A 24,636-nucleotide genomic window follows, 5' to 3' on the forward strand; every position below is an offset into this window, starting at 1 on the left:
GTTTTTCTCATTCAGAGGATTGCTTCAAATAACCCAGCTTGTCATTACAGGCTAAAAGTGAAACTTCTTCCATTTTGTGAAACTTCTTATATAAGATAGAGATTGTATCTTTTCTTTGAGTTTGGTAGAATTCACTATAAAACCAACTAGTCTTAGGACATTTTTGGTGCTTTATTTTCTGGAATCTACTTCCACTTTTGCCTGTCCAGTGTTCACCTAATCATTTAAAATCTAGCTTATAGGTCTTCTTTAGTAGTCCTTCTTCACCTCCCAGCTCCCTAGCTCTTTGTATATCCTTTCTGGTATTATTACATTGTATCACCAACGTATGTTTATATTTCTGGATACCCTAATAGAACGACAGCTGATTGATGGCTGAGATATTATATTATTGACCTTCGTAACACTAGATTCTAATATAGTTCATGATATTGGCTAAATTGAAATATGAAAGCTAAATTTAAAATGGATTGGTAGCAATCATAGGAAATTAGGTTGCTAACCTCACAATTATTGATCCCCACAATGCAAATATAACTAGGAAGATCAGAATTATTGCCTTGAATACCAGCAGTCTGTTGTTAGTCACTTACTACCAATTATACCTTGAGCCCAATTAAGTAGGTATTATTGCTATTTTATTTTACAAATTAAAAAGAAAAGCTTAAAGATATGGTTGTTTGTGCAAGCTCAGGTGCTAGGAGATGAGAACAGGGTTCACATTATCCAGATTTGTCTGATTCCAGAGCTCATCTCTTTACCAGAGATTGGCAAACCTTTTCTATAAAGGATCAAATAGTTAACATTTAGGTTTTTTGGGCTACACAATCTTTGTCACAATTACTCAATTCTGCCATTATATGAAATAAGGGAGACAAAATCTCTGCCTTGAAGGACCTCAGATGCTGGGCGATGGCACCTAAATAAAACTATAGCACAAATCTGTCTTTGAAAAATCAGTGCCAAGAGAGAGGATTTCCTGATTGACACATGATGTCTTAGTGGAGTAAGAGGCAATGACATATAGCTTTCTAGTGAGAAAATCAAAGGCAGAGAGGGTAAAAAGAAAGCGAGATAGAGGAGTCAGCACAAACAAGAATTTTTCTCTCCATCTGTCACTCATCTTCCATTTTCTTTACCAGTATCCACTTCCTCTCTCTTTTCTGTGCCAAAACCATGTGCGCTTTGGTCCAAATCTTTTTAAAAAAGATTTTACTTATTTATTTTAGACAGAGGGGAAGAGAGGAAGAAAGACGAGAGAGAAATATCAATGTGTGTTTGCCTCATGCACCCCCTACTGGGGACCTGACATGGTCCACAACCCAGGCATGTGCTCTGACTAGGAATCGAACCAGTGACTCTGGTTCACAGGCCGGAGCTCAATTCACTGAGAAGCACCAGCCAGGGCTGCTTCAAATCTTTTTGCCTGAACCTCACCTACTTTCTTCCTTGCTTTGCATTTTTTCCTTCCTTCTTTCTTTTTATTTATTTTTATCTTTTGACTACTGAATCATTGCTGATCCAGTTTTTCTGCAGTAGGCTCAAGATACAAATTTATATCACAAATTTCATCTGCAGTTTAATTCAGGTACATCAATATGGTGGCACGTTTTAACTACAGCAGTGATTTTCAACCTTTTTCATCTCATGGCACACATAAACTAATTACTAAAACTCTGCGGCACACCAAATTTTTTTTTTGCTGATCTGACAAAAATAGGTATAATTTTGACTTGTTCACACCAGACAGCTATTGTTGTGTTGGCTGTTGTCAATTTTTTTAATTTGACAATCTAAGGGAAGAGGTCAGTACCCCTGACTAAGCAGTCAGGTATTGCATGTTTTAAAAATTCTTGCAGCACACTGGCTGAAAATCTCTGATCTAAGGTAAACAATTACATACTATTATGTAATGTTAAAAAATGCCTTTTAGCCCAAGTGAAATATTAACTCAGTTCTGTCAATTCAGTCAAGGTTGAAAATTCTCTAGTCGATTCCAGTCAGTCAATAACTCCTGTTTGACCAAAATTAATATTCTTTTGTTTCTCCTACTTGCCGATATTTCTAGCCTGTCCTATTAATGTCTCTGTTAATCGTCCTTTTATTTTTCTTCCTCTCTCCCATCCTTCCTCCTTCCTGAACATTTTTGACTGTTGTACTTCTTCTGGAGGCATGTTATTTCCTTTCTTTTTTTCTGAAAATATCTTTTTTTTCCCACAGAAAGTATACCACCTTTATTACATGAGCTAAAATAGGAGGCGGGAGAATTTATTTACCTCTCCAGGGCTTGATTTTCCTCAGATAGAACTCTAGCTCCTTGCCCTGTAGCACCTGGCCATTGGCTTGGTCACAGTGGCTCAGTCTTGAAACGAGGCATGCAGGAAGCTTGCCTTGCTAGAACTGTGCCTCTAGAAGATTGCTGATTTTGGCATTCCTTTTCCTTTCATCATATTTCTTCTGAATTTTCTTTGAATGTGTTTTGTTTAGAATCTTTTCCTCCTCAGGAGTCAACTTGGCCTCTATCTTGCAGCCCAGAGGCAGTGCACAGTGGGACTTTTTCCGATGTCTGTATGGTGTGCTGTTAATGAGCATGAACCAGTTCTTTACTAGGGTGTTGGTGTGGACCAGTTCATTGTTGGATGCATTGTAGACAACATCAATAATTCTTGTTTTGCATGCACAACCTTTGGAGTCTCAGGATAAGTTGCCCATGTCCAGCCTCACGGCATGGTACTTTTTGCTGACTCCTTGCATAAGGACTGTGTGTATGCAGTGGGAGCCAATCTTAGTGTTGGCAGTAAGGTGTCCCAGCTCATACTTTTGCTTGTCTCCAGCCTTGTGGCACTTGTGCCAGTTGTCCTGAGAGATACCCATCGCTCAGTGCCTCCTGGAAAGAGAAATGCAAGGAGTCATGGTCCTAAAATACTTTTAAAGTATTATTTACTAATTCGATTAATATTTATTGAACAATAACCTACAGTAGGTCCTTTTCTAGGTGTTGGAATATATCCTGGCAGTAAACAAAGTAAGTAACAATAAACAAATTAGAACTAAACTATGATAAAGTGTGAAGTGTTATGGAGAAAAATTCCTGAGGATCAAGAATTTGGGTGGCATGTTACAATTTTAGAGGTTCATAAGGGAGCCCTGGTTGGTGTGGCTCACTGGGTTGAGTGCTGGCCTGCGAACTGAAAGGTCGCCAGTTCAATTCCCAGTCAGGGCACATGCCTGGGTCGCAGGCCAGGTTCCCGTTTAGGGGCGTGTGAGGGACAGCCAGCCAATCAATGTTTCTACTGATCGATGTTTTCCTTTCCCTTCTCTCTAAAATAAATAAGTAAATAAAATCTTTAAAAAATACTGATAAGGGAAACTCATTAGATCATTTGAGTAGGTAAGCTGAAGGAAGTAAGGAGGCAAACCCTGCAGGTACTTGACTTGCATATTTAAAGGACCTAGAACATAGGGAGGCAAGAGACGCAAAGAAAACAACCAGAATTGTATTGCAATAATCCAGGCAATAAATTTGGAATTATGGGGAATGTTTTCTAAGGATTGTTACACATTTTGAATTATCCCACACACTGCTAGGTGGTCTAATGCTTGGCACCCAGTAGTAGATGAATACGTAGTCGCTTAAAAGGACGAGGCTGCACCGCCGTACTAAGTGATGGTGCTTGTGCACGCTTCATTTCCTCTGCGGACTCCAGTGGTGTTTCTTACTGTATCTAAATTTCATTCAGGAAAGAACACGAGAAGCACATCCTGAACACACTCCTACGCTTCACATCGCGTTGCAGAGGGCGCTGCTCGTGGGTCTGAAGCGTCCCCACAGCCGTCCCCGCAGCCCTCCGCCCCGGCCCTGCACGGTGCTCCGTGGTCGGGTTCCCCAGTCCCTGCGGCCTGCCGGCTCCCTCGGTTCCCGCCGCGTCACCCCGCCGGAAGCACTCCCGGTGTGATCAGGGGGCAGGGGGGGAAAGCGGCAGAGTGGCCAACACCCTCCAGAGCCTCGTCTGATTCCTGAGAAAAATGCTCGTCTCCTGAGAAAAAAGCCAGTGTGCACGCTGCTGCTGTGGAACTCGGCCCCTCGGCTCCCGGCTGCGCCGTGGGCCCTGAGGTGGCTGCAGCCGCACGCTCTCGCCCCGGGTGACCGCCGCCCTCGGGCACCGGGCTGGCGGGGTCCCAGACTCCGGGCTGGTGGCGGCCGCGCTGGGTTCCAGCGGGTCGGGTCGGCGCCGGTCGCTTCAGCTGCGCGAGCCTGGTCGTCGGTCTTCTCCTCAGACGATGCCTCTGCCCGGCTCCCCGCCCCTGCCCCCACCCCAACCCGCCCCCTCAGGGGAACCCGACCAGCACCCTTGCCCCCTCAGGTGAACCTGTCCCATAGCTCCCCCCTCAGGTGAACCCGTCCAGCATCCCTCCCCCTCAGATGAACCCGCCCGGCACCCCCGCCCCCTCAGGTGAACCCGCCCGGCACCCCCGCCCCCTCAGGGGAACCCGCCCGGCACCCCCGCCCCCTCAGGGGAACCTGTCCTGCATCCCTTCTCCCTCAGGCGAACCTGCCCGGCACCCCCGCCCCCTCAGGTGAACCCGCCCGGCACCCCCGCCCCCTCAGGTGAACCCGTCCAGCATCCCTCCCCCTCAGATGAACCCGTCTGGCACCCCCGCCCCCTCAGGGGAACCCGCCCGGCACCCCCGCCCCCTCAGGGGAACCCGCCCGGCACCCCCGCCCCCTCAGGTGAACCTGGCCCCGTACCCTCCCCTCAGGGTGAACCTTGCACCCAGGCTCCCGCCGCTCAGACCCGACCTCCTCCCGGCGTCCCTCCCGCGGCCCTCCGCCCGCGCCCCCTCCCCCTCGCCTCCGGCCACGTTTCCGCTCGCGCCGCAGCCCCTCCGGCGGCACTTCCGCCTGCGCCCCCTCCCCCGGCGGCGCAGTCCCTGCGGCCCGGGGCGATCCCGGCGGGACCCTCGAGCTCTCGTGCGAGGCCGCGGAGCGCGGAGCCCGGGTCCCGAGGCGCCGGGCGCTCCTCCCCCCACGCTCCCCCTCCCGCCGCGGCTCGTCCCGCCGCCGCCGCTTCTCGCCGTCAAGCGCGGCGTCGGCAAGATGGCGGCGCCCAGGCCGCCGCCCGCCCGGCTGTCCGGCGTCATGGTGCCCGCGCCCATCCAGGACCTGGAGGCCCTCCGCGCGCTGACGGCGCTCTTCAAGGAGCAGCGGAATCGGTAACGGCCGCGGCGCGAGCGTGCGGGCCGCGGGGAGCGCGCCGCCCTCCCGGGTGCGGCGGGGGGCGGGGGTCTCTGCGGCCGGCCGGGGCCCGGGGCCGCACTGCACCGCCGCGGCCCGCCTCCTCCCGCGTCGGCCCCCCGGGGTGCCCGCGGGCCGCCGGCACGTGCTCCCCGCCCGCCCGCCCGCCCGGCCCGGCGCGCAGCGGGGCGGACGCGGGGGCGCCGTGGGCAGCGAGCCCCTCGCCACCGTCGGCCGCTTCAGTCAGTGGAGCCGGAGCCGAGGGCGCCGCAGTCAGGGCGCCCCGTCCGGCGGGGCCCGGGGCCACAGGCGCGCGGCGGGGGTGGGAGCGCCGGTCCCCGGAGGGGGGCGCGGCCCGCGGCGGGAGGCCCTCGGCCCCTGCGCTGCCCCGGAGGGCGACAGCCGGGTCGGGAGGTGCCCCGCGGCCTCTGGCCTCCCCCGCGCCGGGCGGCCTCAGCGTCTCGTCTGGAAGCGCGAACACGACGCAGGACGTCACTCCGGGGCCGCACGGCGGAGGAGGAGGAGCGCGGGCCAGAAAGCGCGGGAAGCCGCCAGTGCCTTCGGCGGGCGCCGGCCGGGTGCCGCCCCGGTCCCGGCCTCAGTCGCGGCGTCTGTGCCCCGGGAGTGGCGCTGAGCAGCACCCCGCACCCCCGGCGGGCCGCTCCGAGCACCGAAGGAGACGCTGCGGAGTCGACCCCTGGCCCCCGGACCCGTCACGCGGCACCGAGGACACGCGGCTGCTGTCGTCGTGCGTGGGACGCCCTGCGCTGGGAGGTCCGGGCCCAGGACGCCAGCGGACAGTCACGCAGCCCCGCGCGTGTCTCGGAAGAGCAGGGAGAGCGCGGAAGGAAGGGACGGTGGGCCCGGGTCGGGGTCGGGCTGGGTGACCCCTGGGGGCCCTGCTGCCCCCCCGCTGGACCCCCGAGTCTGCCGGGAGAGGCGCCGTGGGGACCAGGTTGCCCCGGAGCTGCGGTGGCTGCTGTCCGGCACGTGGGTCCCGCGGAGGCCCCGTGATGGTCACCCGCGGTACTCGCCGCTCGCCGGGAGACGCGTTCTCGCCTGGGGGCGGAGGGCACGGAGGGGAGCTGTGTAAAGAGACGGTAATGGGGGCGTTTAGACCGGAAGAGGTGCCGGCGCAGGGGCCTCTGGATACGCCGGTCGGGGAGCCCCTGGGCCGGGAAAGGCCGCGGGCCGCGCGGCTGCCAGAGGAGAGGGCTCGTCGGGAAGCACAGTGGGTGCAGGCGGACCCCGGGTGCTGACCCTGCGGGGTTCCTGGGCGGAGACCCCGGGTGCTGACCCTGCGGGGTTCCTGGGCGGAGACCCCGGGTGCTGACCCTGCGGGGTTCCTGGGCGGAGACCCCGGGTGCTGACCCTGCGGGGTTCCTGGGCGGAGACCCCGGGTGCTGACCCTGCGGGGTTCCTGGGCGGAGACCCCGGGTGCTGACCCTGCAGGGTTCCTGGGTGGAGCAACACGGCGCCTGGTGCGGAGGGGACTTTCCACCGTCGGGTCCCTCTCTGTGACCTGCGGGATAACGCTCAGACCCGAGACGGGTTACAGGGCCTTTCCCTGCTCTTCTTGTGTGTGTGTATGGGGGGGGGGGGGCGGGGGCGGGGCGGTTACAGGGGAGCTGGGGACGGTTCTCTCCAGGGAGTGAAACGGGAAGGTCTGCACATTACAGAGGCGCCTGGCTGCCGTTGCGGGGGATAAATGAGACCGGGTGAGGCAGAGCCGGAGGGCTTCTAAGAAGCTGATGCAGGCCCTGGCTGGCGTAGCTCAGTGGATTGAGCACAGGCTGCGAACCGAAGCATCGCAGGTTCGATTCCCAGTCAGGGCACATGTCTGGGTTGCAGGCCACAGCCCCCAACAACCGCACGTTGATGTCTCTCTCTCTCTCTCTATCTCCCTCCCTTCCCTCTCTAAAAATAAATAAATAAAATCTTTAAAAAAAGAAGCTGATGCAGAAGCCCAAGTGAAAGAGACAAGTGCCTGAATTAGGACATTGTCTGTGAGGGTGGACAAGATAAATACTGAAAAATATTTACAAGTTGTAAGGATTATGGGGAGAATGAAATACTTGCAAGTCGTAAGGATTATGGGGAGAATGAGGAAACAAAGTTGCTTCCCACTTGGGCTGGGTTTTCTCTGGAGCCTTGTCCTTGGGCCAGGCAGGGTTTGGAGACCAGGAAGGGTGAACTGATGTGAGGGGCTTGGGGTGGAGATGCAGGCGTGTGGGGAGGTGGAGAGCCTATGATGAGCGTTCGTGAGGATGGGCTTCTCTGCTTCTCTGCGTGTGTTTGGACAATCACTAGTTGCCCCTCAGATCAGAGGGGACTCATGGGGTCTGGACCAGAGCCCAGTAGCTGTGAGAGGATCCCACCAAAGCAGATGAATCCAGAGAGAGGGTAGGCCGAAGAGCCAGGACCTGGGTGGGGCATAGTGTGAAACAAAATGAGGCCTCAGAGTAGCAAATAGAAAATGCCAGACAAACAAAACATGGACTGGTGGAAGTAAAAAAGTAACTTATGGAACCAAAGGTATGCATGTTAGCTGAAACAATGTATTTTGTGGTTCCTCCCAGAGTTCCTTCTAGAAAACAAGGTTCGGTCTAGCGGAGTAATAGAAGTGTCACGTAGTGGAAAGAGCAATGACTTGGGAACCAGGTAGACCTGGACAAAAATCCTGGCTTATCTCTCTGGACTTCTTTTTTCCCATCTTGAAAAAGGGGGTGATACTGCCCATTTTGTGTGATTATTGTGAGGATCTGTAATGTTAAATGCTTAGCACAGTGTTTTATGCCTAGTAGGTGCCATTTATTTAGTGCCTGCTGTTAAAAGTAACTGGGCCGTAAGCAACCAAGAATCTGGTTGTGATGAATCTCCTGCCTTGTAGACAGCAATGGAAGCTATTTTATAAAGATGATAATTCTAGTTTGGGGGGTTTCCAGGAAAGGAATCCCTGGTTCTCATTACAACTTCTAGCCAACCCTCAAAGGAGAGGTAATACTCATACCTCATTGGAGTGGTTTTAGATATGTCCACAAATTCTTTGGTACTCTGCCCTTCAAGAGGAAGAGTGTGGACTGAATTTAGTGATTTGCTTTTATTTATTTATTTTTTAGTATTTATTTATTTTTTTAGAGCAAGAGGAAGGGAGGAGGAAAGGGAGAATAACATGGATGTGAGAAACGTTGATCAGTGGCCTCTTGTACTCGACCTGACCAGGAATTGAACCAGTGGTGACCTTTCGCTCTGTGGGACATGGGCGCCCAACCAAATAAGCCACACTGGTCAGGGCTTGTGATTTGCTTTTTAATAAGAACACTGCAGAAGGGATAGCGTGTGACTTCTGAGATCAGGTCGTTCATGGAGGCGCCGCAGCTTTCTCTTTGCTCTCTCCCCGCCTTGTTCTGACGAAGCCAGCTGCCATGCTGTAAGGGGACTCAGGCGTTCCCCTAAAGAGATCCACGTGGTGAGGAATCAAGCCCTCATTCCAGCAGCTGTGGGGTGAATCATTTCTCAGGCGGATCCCGTCTTACCAGGCCCAGCCTTCAGCCCTGTGTGCAGCTTCCTGAGGAGCCCGGAGCCAGGACCACTCCACTCGGACGCTCCTGACCCTCAGACCTGTGTGGGCCCCTAAATGTTACTGTTTTAATTTGCTAAATTTTGGGGTAATTTATGAAATAGAAGTGGATCATTCATATCTCAATCTAAATTATCCGTGCTCTGTATTAAACCCATACTCTATAACCCTCTTCTTGAATAGTATCTGAATCACTTAAATCCATAAAAACTTCTCATGGTCATAAAATACCAGTATTCAGATATTGCTCAACTATTTCTTCTCAGAAGGTAAATCTTTTTTTAAACCTATTTTAAGTTTGTTTTATACCTTTATTTAATATACATATTTGCTTTTTTAACATTTATTTAACAAGTGATTTTTTTTTTCTTGCTGTGCTTTGAGTCTTTGCCAGTCATGTTAAATTCTTTCTGGAACAAAGTAAAATACAAATATTTTAAAAATTCTATTTTGGGGCCTTTTCCCAGAAGTGTTGTTTTTCAACATTTAGTCACCATTATGATGCATCTCATTATCTTTATGATGTGTCCAGACTGCACCCTGTGTTAAAATGTGGAACCAAGTGAGATTGGTTGTCACACTCTATACCTCCACTGTCCATTAAGTAGCCATTAGCTATATGTGGCTATTTGAGTTAATTAGAAATAAGTAATGTCAATAATTCTGTTTACGTGCATCAGTCATGTTTTAAGTACTCAATAGCAACGTGTGGCCAGTACTACCTCATTGTATGCAGACATAGAATATTTCCATTTCACAGGCAGTTCTGTTGGATAGTGCTGCTCTATAATTTATATTTCTAAAGAGATTATGTTCTGGTTCTTAAGTATTCAAGAAATCATGTAACACTTGGATACTACTTGCTTATTGGGTTGGTCAAAAAGTTCGTTTGGTTTTTTAAGATGGCTCTTAGTAGCTCTTTGATTTCTTTGATTTCATTCGAAACAGTTTTGTTAGACTGTATTGTGATGGCTGTCATATCAGTGTGCATTTAAAAAAAAGCTTATTAAAATTGGTGAGTTTTTGTGCAGCCGTTTTAATATTGAAGATGGAAGACAGTACGTGACATTTTTGGCATATTGTGCTCTATTATTTCAAGAAACGTAAAAATACAACTGAAACGCAAGATAAGATTTGTGTAGTGTTTGGAGAAGGTGCTGTGACTGATCAAACACGTCAAAGTGTTTTGGGAAGCTCCGTGCTGGATATTTCTTGATGGATGATGATCCATGATTAGATAGATCAATGGAAGTGGATAGCGATCAAATTGAGACATTAATTGAAAACAATCAATGTTGTACCATGTGGGAGATAGCCAATATACTCAAAATATCGAAGTCAATAAAGTTATTGGTGAAAACGAAAAACGTATCTTTTACTTCACGGAAAAAAACATGTGGACTTTTTGGCCGACCCAATATACATTCTTCTCATACTGAGGAGTAACTAATAACTCATCGCTCTTCATCGGTAAGCTTCTTGAATAAAGTGATCATATCACATTTCCTGTGTGCCTAGCATCTGGCATCGAGTATGCCAGATAATTATAGGTGCTTAACAAATTCTTGTGGACTTGCTTTTATTTTTGTAACTTATTACTCATTGTGCATGCTTGGTCTTTTTCTTCCACACTCTTGTAGATGATACTCTTTTTTTAAAGGCTTTTGTCAGTATGGCTTATTTTTCCTCTTCAACTTGTGTTAAAATTGTTTTTCTGTTTACTTTCAAGATTTTGTACATCCTATAAAATAGCGCAGATGCTTCCCTCCATACTTTTGATTCCCTTTCCCTTATAAATTCTTTTATAAAATTCTTTTTAAAGAAAGCACTTATTACATTCTACTGTACTATGTAATTATTTACAGTGGTTTCTTATTCTCTGTCTCCTTCCAGAATGGAAGGCCCTTGAGGGCAGGGATGTTTGGCTTTTTTCATGATTATCCTGTTTGGATAATGCTTCTTGAATTTGATGTTTTTTTTATCAGTTTGGGAAAATGTCAGCCAGTATTTTTCCCAGTATCATTGGTCTCCTATCCTTTCCTTTTCTTCTAGAACTCCAGTTACATGTATGTTAAACCATTCATTCTTTTTTGTGTCTCATAGGCTCCATTCTGTGGTTTCCATTGTTTACGAGCTTTTGTTTGAAAGTTTCGTGCTACTTTGCTGTAGTTCTCTAATCCTCTTTTCTGCTATCTCATCTGCTGCCATCTATGGTGTTCTCAGTTTCAGGTATTGTATTTTTCAGTTACTGCATTGTAGAATTTTTATTTGAGTTTTAAAAAATAGGTTACCCTGTTGAATTCATTTTGTCATTTATCTTCTTGAACCTATTGTAGTTAAAGAATGTGCCTGATAACTTTCTGTTGTTAGATTTTGTCTTTTTGTGTGTAATCATTTGGTCCTATCTTTTTTTATTGAATGCTGAATGCTGTGCATGAAAAATTGAGGCCGTTTCCAGGTAGCTTCTCATCGCAAATATTTAAAAACTCAAAACCAAAACAATCTAAAAACTATTGTTTTCAAGAAATGGTGGTAGAACAAGTTGACATCTAATTGGAATAAAATGAATCTTGACCCACACCTAGCACCATTTGCAAAAACTATTTCACTGTGGGTTATAGACCTAAACATAAAAACTAAAGCTATAACATGTTTAGGAGAACATGGGAGAATATCTTTGTGACCTGAGTGTAGACAGACATTTATCTAGGGTGCAACACTAACTATGCAAGAAAGAATCTGACTTTATCAAATTAGACTTTATAAAAATTAAAACTTCTGCTCATCGAAAGAAATGAAGACAATGAAAAGGCAAACCATGGAGCGAGAGTATTTGCAATACGTGTATCTATCTGACAAAGGACTTACTTCAGAATATATAAGAGTTCCTACAACTCGGTAAAAAACCAGTTAAAAAATTAGGCAAGAAACTTACATGCTTCACAATATATAAAGGGCCAAGAAATACATGGTAAAGTACTTAACATCCAAGAGACTTCCATCCCATAGACTCTCTAACTTCCAGATCTCCTCCTCCCTGCCCCTGCTTGTGGAAGCAGCCCTGCCCTCCTTGAAAATCAGGGTCGTTACTCCTGCCAGTGCCGGAAGTCCTTTTTCATTTGCTGGTCCACAGTGACCATTCTGTAGGTCCAGCCTAAGGTCCACTGGGTTTCTCCCTGTGCCCCCTGATGAAAGTGTCCCTTGTCTTGGATCTAAGACTTAGCCCAGCACAGTCTAGAGTGGCGGGGCCGGGACCCACACTCTGTAGCTGGGTCACTGGGAGTGAGGAGAAAGGGGCCAGCTTTTCTAGGCTTAGGTTTTCTCTGGAGCCTTTGGTTTGCTCTTGAGTGAGAGGTTTGCTGTTTTCCCGGGCCCTCTACTCCCTGTATAATACATAGCTTTGCATTTTCCCCTACCTGTTTCCCCCACGGCCCTAGCCCCAGGGCCTCTGTTGGTGATATGTCACAGTGGTGCGGGGGGTCCTGTGCATCTGCTCGCTGCACTGGTGGCATCTTGGACTGGGTCCTCACTGACGCTCTCTTGCCTTCCCCGACACTGGAGGCGCGCACCTCTGTGTGTAGCGCACACTGAGCACGGCCCTCCTCCTCGGCAGACGCTGGGGAGTCCCTCCTGGCTCCGAGTTTCCCACAGTGGCCCTGGTCACCACAGGCGCAGGCAGCCTCGGTCCCCCGTCATCCCGCAGAGCTGACGTGCAGGTGGCCTCTGCTTGTGCAGAGCAGGCCTTGCTCTTCGGTTTTAGACCTGGTTAGAGCTGAGCATTTCCGTTCCGTGTTTGGTGTATGGAGATACCTTGTTTTAAAGGCGATATATTTATAGTTCAAAGTAAGTGTGATTACATTATTTGGAACGGAAGGGAGATGTTTGGAGTGTGAACGCCTTTCTCACGGCACTTTTCACTTCATCGTGAAATGGCCTCTTAATGTCTCCCTACTGCTTGACTGCGACCGTCCAGGGCTGGGACTGTCTTCTCGACAATGTTTCCTAGCGCAGGCCCACATGGGGGCTGAACACGTGCTGGACTGAGGAGAGCAGTGAGGAGCCTGTGCTGTAATGAAAACATCACTCAGTGCTGTCGCAGGCCCAGTCAGTGACGATTGCCCTAATTACTCAGAAGTTCTTAATTCCATTCCCATGTTGTTCTTTCATTTATTTCATCTCACGAATGCCGAGTGCTGTGCTGTGTTTAGTGCTGCAGGTATACTGGATTCAGGACAAGTAACTGAGCTCACTTTGAACCACCCAAACAGGAATAGCTCAAATGCTGTGATATTAAATTTATAAATATAAACGTCTCATGCCTTAATTCCTTCGCTCATACACACTCCTGATTTGCCCTGAAGATTTAATTACCATTCCACCTCCTACCGAAAGTCTTTTTAACCTTCTAGGTGCCCCTGGCCTGCGTTCCCTGTGGTACTCTGTGCTTGCTTTTCCCAAAGAGCTTTATTTAGAGCCTTCTCGTCACTTAGTCACCTCCAGGTCCCACTATGTGAGAGTGGCCGAAGGCAGGGTTCTCATTACTGACCTCTGCCCACTCTGAGACCCAGCACAGAATGAGCACTTCGTAGCATGTTATTATTTCCTTAAGTGTTTGATTTTCTTGAGTCATTAGATACACAGTGAGAGTGCAGAAGAAAGACTCGACTGAAGGAAGTACAGAAAAGTGACCAGATATGATGATGAGTATGCTTTCAAGAGGTAAAAAAGGTCTCGGGATTGCGACCTGCCCGTACAGGTATGTTGGCTGATGTTCACGAAGGGAGCAGACGGAACCCCTCAGAGGTCAGCGTGCTGCGGAGCTCAGAAACAACCCCGGCCATCTGTGTGTGCGCACAGTCACCAGGCTTCCCCCGGACGTGACCGCGCCTCTGGCCAGCAGGAGTCTTCGGATGCACCAAAAACAAAACAAAAAACGAAACAAAACAAAAAACCAAAAAACCCTCCACATGAATCAATCGTCAGCCTAGCTGAGGATGCCATATCATCTTGACTCACCCATGATTCAGGTCAGCTTTGTTGAGAGAGAACATCAATTAAGTTACACTATAAAAAGAACTTTTTAGAGTGATGACAGTTTCCTTTATTTTTATCTGTGCCATGAGCTGGAAGACTGCATGGAACTATTCGGTAAGGTGTTCTGACTCAGCTCCAAATACAGATGTGGTCAGTGTGAGCCACCCCTCACATTCAATTATCTTAAATGGACAAAGTAGACAGGAAAGAGAGCCAGCAAATCAAAATAAATAAGGTTAGAATTGTGACCAGTAGTACCCTCAGAGGAGAGTTGCTCAGCTCTTTCATTCTTCCAGTCTTTTGTAGTGGTCCCTGGACCCAAGGGTGTGGTCACTGGACTGTGGGCAGGGACACTCACTCAAAGGCACAGGAACCCTGGGGCCAACTCGAGGCTGAGTCACCTCTGCGAAGGCCGCAAGCCTGGATAAGGCACATTAGCATTGAGAAGACGGTTTGAAAGCAAGCGACGCTCATTACAGCCATTGGGTTTATTTATACATGTAGTGTTTGGAAGAGCGCTGGGCATATAATAAGCCCAATTTAAGTGTCAGTGCCTTGTCATCATTGAGGATATCATAAAGCTTTATCAAACGTTATTTAAAAACCTGAAGCAGTAAGACACGCCATTACGCGATAGGGAACCTCAGAGCACAGATGTCAGTTCTCCCCAAATTGAGCTGTTGTTTCAGTGACGTTCAAACTAAAAACCGTCTCAACAGAATTTTTGTTAGGTATTCACAAGTTTTCTTTCTGTTTTTTCCTTTTTAAAACTTTTCAGTTACAGTTTACATTCAGTATTACTTTGTAGAGTTTCGGGTGTACAGCATAGTGGTCAGACAGTCATATACTTTCCGGAGTGTTCCCCCGCTGTTTCCAGCATCTGCGCAGCACCACGCAGCGTTACCACAGTAGCGCTGATGGTGTTCCCTGCGCCCTGCTCTATATCCCCGTGACTATTTTGTAACAACTCATTTGTGCTTCCTAATGCTTCACCTTTTCACCCAGTCCCTCAACCCCCTCTTCCCTCTGGCAGCCATGTATCTGTGAGTCTGTTCCAATGTCATTTGCTTATTTTGTTCTTTAGATTAAACACGTAAATGAAACCATATGGTATTTATCTTTCTGTGACTGACTTATTTCACTCTGCATAATTCCCTCTAGGTCCATCCATGCTGTTGCAAACATAAGATTTCATTCTTTTTTATGGCCAAGTAATACTCCACTGCATACATGTACCACAGCTTTTTTATCCACTTGTTTATTGATGGGCATTTGGGTTGTTTCCATGTCTTAGCTATTGTGCATAAATTCTTAAAAATTAGTGTTTTGGGTTTCTTCAGATATATCCTCAGGAGAGGAATCTTTGGGTCATAAGGCAGTTCCATTTTTAGTTTTTTTAAGTAATTCCATACTGTTTTCCACAGTGGCTGTGCCGGCCTGCATTTCTATCAACAGTGCATGATGGTTCCCCTTTTCCCATGTCCTCGACAACACGTGTGTGGGGATTTACTGGTGGTGGTCATTCTGAGCGGTGTGAGGCGATGTCTCACGGTGGTTTTAGTTTGAATCCCTCTGATGAGTAGAGATGCTGAGAATCTTGTCATGTGTCTGTTGGCCATCTGTATGTCCCCTTTGGGTAAATGTCTATTCAGGTCCTCTGCCCACTTTTTAATTAGAATTTTTTTTTAAAGATTTTATTTATTTATTTTTAGAGAGGGAAGGGAGAGAGAGAGAGGGAAGGGGGGGAGAGAGAGAGAGAGAGAGGGAGAGGGAGAGGGAGAGAGAGAGAGAGAGAAACATCAATGTGCAGTTGCTGGGGGTTCTGGCCTGCAACCCAGGAATGTACCCTGGCTGGGAATCGAACCTGGGACACTTTGGTTCCCAGCCCGCGCTCAATCCACTGAGCTACGCCAGCCAGGGCATTAATTAGAATTTTTTGTGTGTGTGTCGAGTTGTATGAACTCTTTATAAATTTTGGATATTAACCCCTTATCAGATGTATCATTGGCAAATATTTTCTTCCATTCAGTGGGTTGTCTTTTCATCTTGCTGATGGTTTCCTTTGCTGTGCAAAATACTTTCAGCTTGATGTCGTCTGATTTATTTTTTTTCTTTTGTTTTCCTTGCCTGAGGAGATACATGAGAAACAAAGTACCGCTAAGAGAGGTGTCAGAGATTTTACGGTCTGTGGTTTCTTTTAGGAGTTTTATGGTTTTTGAGTCTTTCATTTGTCTTTAATCCATTTTGAGTTTACTCTGGTAAGAAGGTAGTCTAGTTTCATTTGTTTCTGCGTGTATCTAATTTTCCCAACACCATTATTAAAAAAATTGTCTTTACACCATTGTATGTTCTTGCCTCCTTTGTCATGTATGAATTGACCATGTAGGCATGGATTTATTTCTGGGCTCTCTGTTCTGTTCCATTGATCTATGTGTCTGTTCTTACTCCAGTACCAGGCTGTTTTGATTACTGTAGCCTTGTAGTACAGTTTGATATCAGGTAGCATGGTACCTCCTTTTTTCTCAAGATTGCTGTGGCCTTGGGGTCTTTTGTGGTTCCATATAACTTTCCGGATTACTCATTCTGGTTCTGTGGAAAGCACCATTGGTACTTTGATAGGAGTTGTGTTGACTCTGTAGATTGCTTTGAGTAGTATGGGCATTTTAATAACATTAATTCTTTCTGTCCATGAGCACAGTATATGCTTCCATTTATTTGTATTTTCAGTTTCTTTCTTCAGTGTCTTATAATTTTCCAAATACAGATTTTTGTACCTCCTTGGTTAATTTTATTCCCAGGTATTTTATTTCATTTTTTTGATGTAATTGCAAATGGGATTTTTTGAAGCTATCCTTTCCAATACTTCATTATTGTCGTATAAAAATGAAACTGATTTCTGAATATTTATTTATTTTAAATATTTGATTTACTTATTTTTAGAGAGGGGGAGAGAGGGAGAAAGAGGAAGAGAAACATTAATGTGTGGTTGCCTCTTGAGTACCCCTAACTGAGGACCTGGCCCGCAGCCCAGGCACGTGCCCTGACTGGGATTTGAACCAGCGACCCTTTGGTTTGCAGCCCGAGCTCAATCCACTGAACTGCACTAGTCATGACTGAACATTTATTTTTTAAAATATATTTTTAAATTTTTTATTTATTGATTTTGAGAGAGCGAGCAAGAACAAGACAGACAGACAGGCATTGATTTGTTGTTCCACTTACTTATTCATTCTTTGGTTGATTTTTGTATGTGCCCTGCCGTGGGGTGGAGTCCGCAGTCTTGGTTTATTGGGATGATGCTCCAACCAACTGAGCTAGCTGCCTGGCCAGGGCTGAATCTTTATTTTGTACCCTGCTACTGGACTGAATTCTTCGATCAGTTCTAGCAGTTTTTTGGTGGGATCTCTAGGGTTCTCTACATACAGTAGCATATCATCCTCCAATAATAACAGTTTTACTTCTTCCTTTCCAGTTGGGATGCCTTTTATTTCTTCTTGTCTGTTCGCTGTGGCTGGGGCTTCCAGCACCGTGTTGAGCAGCAGTGGTGAAAATGGACATCCCTGTCTTGTTCCCGGTCTCAAGGGACATGCACAAGCTGGTTTCCTAATTTCTGTGGGGAGCTCCCAGGTTTTCTGGTATTGCCTGGCTCATGTGGATCCTTTTCTGATTTTTCAGCTTCACAACCTTTCCCATGTGCCCTCAGGAAAATTTCTTACCCTCAGCTTATCTGCAAATCCCTTTCCCCTTGATCTAAGTGAAGCGGACCCACGTTGGAGGACGTGCCTTTCCCAGAATGTCTTCTGAGCGGGAGGCTGTTGCCGCCTGCCAGCAGCCAGCGCACTGCGGGGCCCGAGGCGAGGCAGGTGTGCTCTCTCCTGCAGGGCCCCCCAGCTTTCCAGGTCCCGGCCGCAGAGTGGACCACACCTACAGTCTCTCCTGCTGGTGAGAGAGGCCTGCGGGCCGCTCACCTTATTTCTGGAAGAAATTTAGCTCCAGTTCGCCGTTAACTCTGCCTTTCTTCTGTCTTAAACCTCAGTTATTTCAGTGTTTGCGTGGGTTAGCCTTTCGGTGCGCTGCTGGCCTTTTCTTTCCTTGACTTTCCTTCAGTGAGCGCGACACTCCCTGCCTCTACCCACTCGTTGCCGAGTGCTACCCGGGCCTCATTCACTGTGGCTGCGTTCCCTCCCGTCTGCACGTGTTCCCCCTCTGGGTCTCCTCCTGCAACGAGCCTGCGGCCGCACCAGGTACCTCTGGCATCTCTGGGCCACCCATTAGATACACAAACACTAACAAAACCCGATGAGCTCCGCATGTGGCCCGCGGGCCCATGGGCCAGCTCGCAGTGGGTTGGGCACCTGGGAACAGCCTGCTGGCCCCCCCACTTCCTGTGTGCTGCCCCTCTTGCTCCTCACCTTCACGTTTCCCTTCTTCATCCCGTGTAGATCCGTGGTCTTCCGCTTAAGAATGGTCTTCACATTTTTCAGTGCTTGAGGGAAACAGAGTTTTGCGACATGGGGAAGTGACATGAGCTTTAGGTTTCAGTGTCCAGGAAGGAGTTTCGTTAGGACAGGACGTTCCTTCAGCTGCTGCCCGGGGCTGCTGTTCGTGGGTGTTACAGCCGCAGGGGCGAGAGGGTGGAGCCTGGGTTCCTGGCTGACTTTTTACGGAGGTCTGCCGGCCCCACGGCATGGGGCGGCCTGGGCTTCAGGGACAGCCGGGGCGTCCTGGGTGTGACAGGAGAGGGGAAAGGAGGTAACGGAGGAGAGTTTTAAGGTCTGCAGAGATGAATTTCAGTGTGTTGCCCTAGGCTGTTTCTGGCAGGAGCTAGAAATGCTTTCTGGTTTTCCTCTATCAGCCCGGTCAGATCAGCAGGCAGGGCTTATGGTTTTAAGTAACAACCAGTGATTGTTACTCTAATCTCTGAACTCGTGTGTATTTTAATAGTTTTGCTTAGTGACAGTGGTTGAACTACTGTAAACCACACATGCCAGTTTTTAATTAAATCTACGGTATTAGAATAAATCTTTTAACAAGTAGGAAGGTCTTAGCCGTGGCCTCGCAGTGACGAGCACTTGGCTTCCCCCTCGGCGGGAGTCGCGGCTGACGGACGCCCGTGCGGCGTGTGCGCACACAGTGTGTCAGGCCGCTCTGCCCGCCGCACGTGATCACGGGCAGTTTTCTATCATCTCACTGGAACAGGACTTGCCAAGATCAAACCTGCGGATCTGTTCGAACTTGAAGGAGATGAAATTCTACCTTTTGTGTAATTCAAAGGCTTTTTTTAAGCCTTTTTTTTGTGTGTAATGTAACATTTCATTTATATGTTGTCTTCAGGGTATGCATTCCTATCTAACAGGAATGTCTAACGGTTGAATTTTAATTGTCCTCTTAAGTACTTTCTGCCTCCTGTGAATGAAGTAGCTAAGCTTTTTCAAGTCCTTGTGAATATTTTGTGTTAGTTTGGTTAAAGCAGAAGTGACAGCAACTTTTACTATTAATAACATTTGTAATATAGGAACAGTCGGCTGATCTTTACCAGCTCTGTCCCTGTCGTTAATCACTACGCGTATTAGCTGTGCTGCCTTGACAGGGAACTCAGAATCTGTAGACGGGGCACACTACGACTGCTTTGGATCTATAATGCCAAAGGAGCTTTCTTTCAAGGCTATTTAGAAGGTAAAAAAGTATAGAAGAGAGTTAAATTCTTTCATAGTATTTACTGCTAGCGAGTAAAAGTTTTTTTGTCCTCTGATGAAGGTTGTTAATGTTTTATATTGTATAAAAGTATGTTTATTATATGGCTGTTTATTATATGGCTCCAGAGGAAAAGGTTTTCCCCAACTCTTTTTAGAGGGATAAACACATCTAAGAAATAGTCTCTCCTCTCAAGAAATTTTAAATACAGTGAATCGGGCCACGGCTCCTCTCCTTTGAGCCCCCTTTAAGCGTAGCCATTGATTGTGTAGCGGCGAGGAGAAATTAGACGGCTGTTAAATGTCGGTCAGAGGACATCCGCCTCTCAACGCAGGACACTTGCATAGTCTCGCGTCCAGGGCACGTGCACCTCTGAACGGCCGCGGAAGAGCTGAGCCGATGCCCCTGCAGCTCCCTCGCCCAGGCGCCGCCACCAGGTGCGCCGGTTCACTGCTCGTGTCCGCCGGGCGCCTGGCTCAGAGCACGGCTCGGGAGAGGTTCGGGCCCCTCACAGGCTGTGGACCCTTCCGGTGCCACTCTGAGTGCGCCGGCAGTCTCACGGCCGTGTTAAACTTGCATTGTACACGTGTGGTCAGTGAGTGGATGCTAGTTTTGCATAACACCTGGAGGTAAAGGAAAAGAATAAGATCGTTTCTATTTTGAGGGGATTCCTGGGCTAGCCGGGGAGGTGGACCAAAGAGAAGGTAATCTGGTGTGGGGAAACGTTATTTCAGTCTTCTGGACTGAGTGCCAGTGGGGCTTGTGTGGGACCTGGTTCCCCGGGGGCCGTGGGGGGAGGGTTCCCCAGGGCCGAGAGTGAGGAGACGTGAGAGTCCTCCAGGCGAGAGCTGGGTGGGGCGGTGTGCGCATGGAAAGGGCATTCTGGCAGCGGGTGCGCGTCTGAGCAGACACAGGATGGCAAGTGCTTGGTGTGTTCAGGAGCCCATGGTGTGCAACCTGGGGAGAGCAAGGGACACTGGTCACAATCCCAGTTTCTTTTCTTTTTAAAATGACTTTATTTATTTTTGGAGAGAGGGGAAGGGAGGTGGAAAGAGAGGGAGAGAAACAGCAGGGTGAGAGAGAAAGGAGGACCGGTTGCCTCTCGCACATGCCCTGGCTGGGCCTGAACCCGCCACCCAGGCGTGTGCCCTGACCAGAAACCCAGCCGGCGGCCTCTTGCTTTGCGGGGCCATGGCGCTCAACGGAGCCACCCTGGACACGGCTTATTTTGTCTCTGAGCCATAGGTACGAATCTCTGTGTGCCAGGGAGACGTTGCCATGGTTACTCTTTAGTGGCTGTTAGTAGTTATTGGATTTCAGGAATCTTTTGGTTGACTTTAGTTTAAACATTTTTCTCTTGGTTGAAAGTGTAATAACGGAAAAAGGCATGGTGCATCGATGACAAAGGACGTGTGACGTTGGGATCATTCACAGGACGCTTCAGGAGCTGCGTGTTCTGTTGTTGGCATATCCGGTACCCGGGGTTCCCGAGGGCAGGGCTCTGCTCCTGTCTTGTTTAGCCTCCCGTAGTTCGGTCCCGGAGCTTCTGCTGTGCTGGGTGCCACCTCCGAGTCAGCTGAAGGTTGAGGTTTTAAAGAGTGACATCAGGGAAGACCATTCACGGTAGGAAGGTGACACCCGTGTGAGAGGTAGCTTGCAAAGGACCCGCGGGAAGGAGATGAAACTGACTTCTTTATCCAAGGTGTGAGCACGCGTTTCTCAGCCATCTTACGGGGAGGAGGAGGCTTTGCTGCGGGTTATCGAAGGTGCAGAGTTCTGCTTTCATTTGTGAGAGCAAAGAAGGCTTTTCTTCTAAGTCGTGGAAGTTGGGCTCACTCTCGGCATTCTTTGAAAGGTTTTAAACTCTTGGGTGTTTTCTTAGCGTGTTAATGTCTGCACTGTATGTAGTGTCCTTACAGCTTTCTTGAGAATGTTCACGTATGTTCTTTTATGGCATATTATCACTAAAAATGGCTTGCATGCTTAACTGGTTTACATGGTTATTGAGCTTTTCCTTTTTATTTGGTCGGTCAATCTCTGTGACATTGAATCGAAGCTTCAGGGTCCACAGGGAGGTACCGGCAAATTATTTTATGCGTGCTTCTCAATTTTTCATTGAGTAATTTACACTCTGCCTCTTTCCCAAAACAAATGTGAAGCGCCTGAAAAAATAAATGCAGTTAAGTAAAAGCTAAGGGAGGGAGGTCGGAGGGAAGGGAAAGCCGGGTGGGAAGAAGGAGGCTGGTGCTCAGAGTCACGCGGGGGGACCCACAGTGGGAGAGAGGCGCTCCGGGTTTGGTGCGGCCGCGGCCAGGCCCAGACAGAGACCGTCAGTGTGGTGCGCGGTGGTTCCCCAGAAGCCACAGACTCACCACGTGGAGCCCAGGTGCTCGTGGCCCTGAAGCTCAAGGCGGGAAGTGCCTCTTCCGGGCGGGAAAGCAGGGACAGGCAGGGTCTTCCTTGCACCTGAGCAAGCCCAGCGCCTCAGGCGTCTCCTGGTCGGTAGTTCTGCGTAAACGTGCGGCTCCCTGATGCTTTGGCTTAATCCAGGGCGACAGGTGTGGCACTGAGATCACGGATGAGAGCAGAAGCAGAAGATTCATCTGGACAGAATTAATCTGCAAGAATCTCTCCCATTTCCCCACCCAGCAGCATTTCTTCTACTGTCGGAACGTGGCTGCTTGTCTGGGGAGTCGTGGAATGAGGAAGCTGGCCCGCGTTAGGTGCTCTGTGGCATGGAAAATTCCGGCCTTCCTAGCTTCGGAATGACAGTCAGCCCAGGCCCCGCTCCTGGCACAAGAGGCATGTGGGGACGGCCACGTTCTCCATCGAGGAGTGCTTTCTGTCCTGTTTCTCTGCCTGCCTCCCTCCCCCATCCACGCAGTTGAATGAACACACATGCATGCATGTGCACACATGTGTTCATATGCACACACATGCCCTCACACACACACATGCACAAACACACTCTCTCTCACTCTGAGCAGGTGTTGCCAGCTTCTCTGTATCTAGAGAACGGGTGGGTTACTCGCCTCCCAGGCAGTCAGTCCTGCATGAGTATCGCTTCTCGTAACAGTACTTTAGGTGCACGTGGGGTGACAGGACTCGGCTGCACGCTCTGCCTGGAGCAGGACATGTAGCTGTTCCGTGTGGATTAGGGCAGAACCGGAAGCACAGACAGCCCCGTGCCAGTGGGGTCTGGGTTGGCCCGGGGAGTGGAGGTACAGAGGCCCGAGTGCTGCAGCCGGAGCTGGCTCTGCCAGCGTCTGCCTGTGGGCGCGGCGAGGTGCCGAACCCCCTGCCCCAGCTGCCTGGTCTGTGCGGTGGGCAGGACGGTACTGGCTTAGGGCGCAGATTAGAGAACACCACAGGGAGAGGTTGGCGAGGACGTGTCTGGCACGCGGCGGCGCCCAGCGGAGGGATCCCTTTTATTTTGTGTTGTCGGTCGGGGAACTGGCCCAGACAACACAAGTTGTCAGGCCTAGAGTAAGTGTAGGCCGTGTTCTGGACAGGACGTTGGGAAATTAGGTTATTTTTTTTCTGGTTTGTGACAAGTTTTGTCTTTTTCCAGGGAAACCGCACCCAGGACTATCTTCCAGAGAGTCCTGGGTATCTTAAAGAAGTCCTCCCACGCCGTGGAGCTGGCCTGCAGGGACCCGTCGCAGGTGGAGCACCTGGCTTCCAGTCTGCAGCTGATCACAGAGTGCTTCCGGTGCCTCCGCAATGCTTGCATCGAGTGTCCTGGGAACCAGAACGCCATCAGGTGGTGCTCCTCGTCCCTGCCCGTTCGCGTGCCTCTCCGTTCGCGTCTGCGTGCGTGCTGGGCCCGTCCCGCTGGTCCGCCTGGGCGGTGGTGTCTGGGCTTGCGTGTCACCGAGTACAGGGTGGTGTGATGTGTGCTAGGACCTGCCTGCTCTGGGCCTCGTAGTCGCAAACGTTTTGTTTGTTTCACTGTTTTAACGAGTGACCCCTGTGTTTACTTGGAACAGGGAGCACAGTTCGCAGGCATCTGAGGTGGCCTGTCTCAAGAGGTCCCTGAGAGGGCGCGAGGTTGCCCGCTCCTTTCCCGCCCACTTTGTAACGTGGTTCAAAGCAGAGCAAGGGACTGCTCAGCGCTGTGCGTGTGCTTTTCCATGTTACTCTCCCCTCCCAGGACGGAGCGCCTGCCCTCTTTGATTTTATGGGATCTGCTGTCATTAAATGTTTTTACCTGCGATGAGGCCAGAAGCCCCAGAGAGCGCACTCGCCTTTCTTCCCTGAGCTCCGTGCAGACAAGCCTCCAGGCCGCCCTGTCACTGCCGTGACGGGCGCGCCGGCTGCTCCAGAAGCCACTTCAGGGACGCCCCGCGCTGCCTAGACAGTTCTGATACCCGAGGCTGCGATGTGATTAATGGGGTTTTTAAGATGAAAGATGAGGGGGGGAAAGCCAGGATTGTTTAACTTCAGCTCTAAACCAAACTGCCATCCATTTGCAGATAAATGGATAGAAACAATTATAATCTTGATTGTAATAGTCAACATTTTAAAAACAGCGAGTCTGGTGCTGGAAGAGGGGGCCAGAGGCAGGTGTCTCCTGTCCTTTCCAGGCAGTGGGGCGGGGAGGGCCCGAGCCTCAGCGCAGAATCGGCCGTGGGCTGGCGGGCCAGCTGAGTGCTCTGCGGCCTGCCCGGGGACCCGCGAGCCCGCCCCGAGTCCAGGCCGTGTAACCAAGGGCTTGACTGGCAGTGTCCTTTGTGATCCTGAGCACAAACTCAGGAAACAGCATGCTGCTGGTTCTCCATTTTTGCCAGTCAGGGACTGCTGGTCAGGGGGGCCAAGGGACTCGTCCATGAGTTCAAGCCCAGTGAGAGCCCACGGGCGTTCTCTGTGGCTCGGGTGGTGGCTCAGTTCGGCAGCGGGCGCTGGCACTGTCCCGAGATGCTCCCGCCCCTGGGCTGTGCCACCCGCCGTCTCTAGACAGGGCCCTGGCCTCTCTGAGTGCCATTTCCTCCTCCGTGGGATAGGCCGGCGGCAGCGGCCGCCGGGAGTGGGGTGAGTGTCGAGGGAGTTCACTTCTGTGAAACGCCCGCTGGCGCCCGTGAGCACGGCTCGG

At 49.7% G+C, this 24,636-nt stretch overlaps 1 protein-coding gene and 1 pseudogene across 1 annotated transcript in view; one reads left to right on the forward strand and one right to left on the reverse strand.

The window, feature by feature from the left end:
- Window positions 1-2,051: 2,051 nt before the first annotated feature.
- LOC114513542 lies at window positions 2,052-3,585 on the reverse strand (annotated as a pseudogene).
- Window positions 3,586-4,981: 1,396 nt separating this feature from the next.
- Window positions 4,982-24,636, forward strand: part of LOC114513953 (ataxin-10-like) — a 61,497-nt gene continuing 41,842 nt past the window's right edge. The window contains exons 1-2 of the mRNA XM_036019745.1: window positions 4,982-5,214; window positions 23,116-23,307. Of these exons, the coding sequence (XP_035875638.1) occupies window positions 5,099-5,214; window positions 23,116-23,307 (308 nt within the window). The 5' untranslated portion in view covers window positions 4,982-5,098. The remainder of the gene's footprint in view (window positions 5,215-23,115; window positions 23,308-24,636) is intronic.

Source organism: Phyllostomus discolor, chromosome 2 (assembly GCF_004126475.2).
Source record: "Phyllostomus discolor isolate MPI-MPIP mPhyDis1 chromosome 2, mPhyDis1.pri.v3, whole genome shotgun sequence".
In the NCBI taxonomy this organism is placed as follows: Eukaryota; Metazoa; Chordata; class Mammalia; order Chiroptera; family Phyllostomidae; genus Phyllostomus; species Phyllostomus discolor.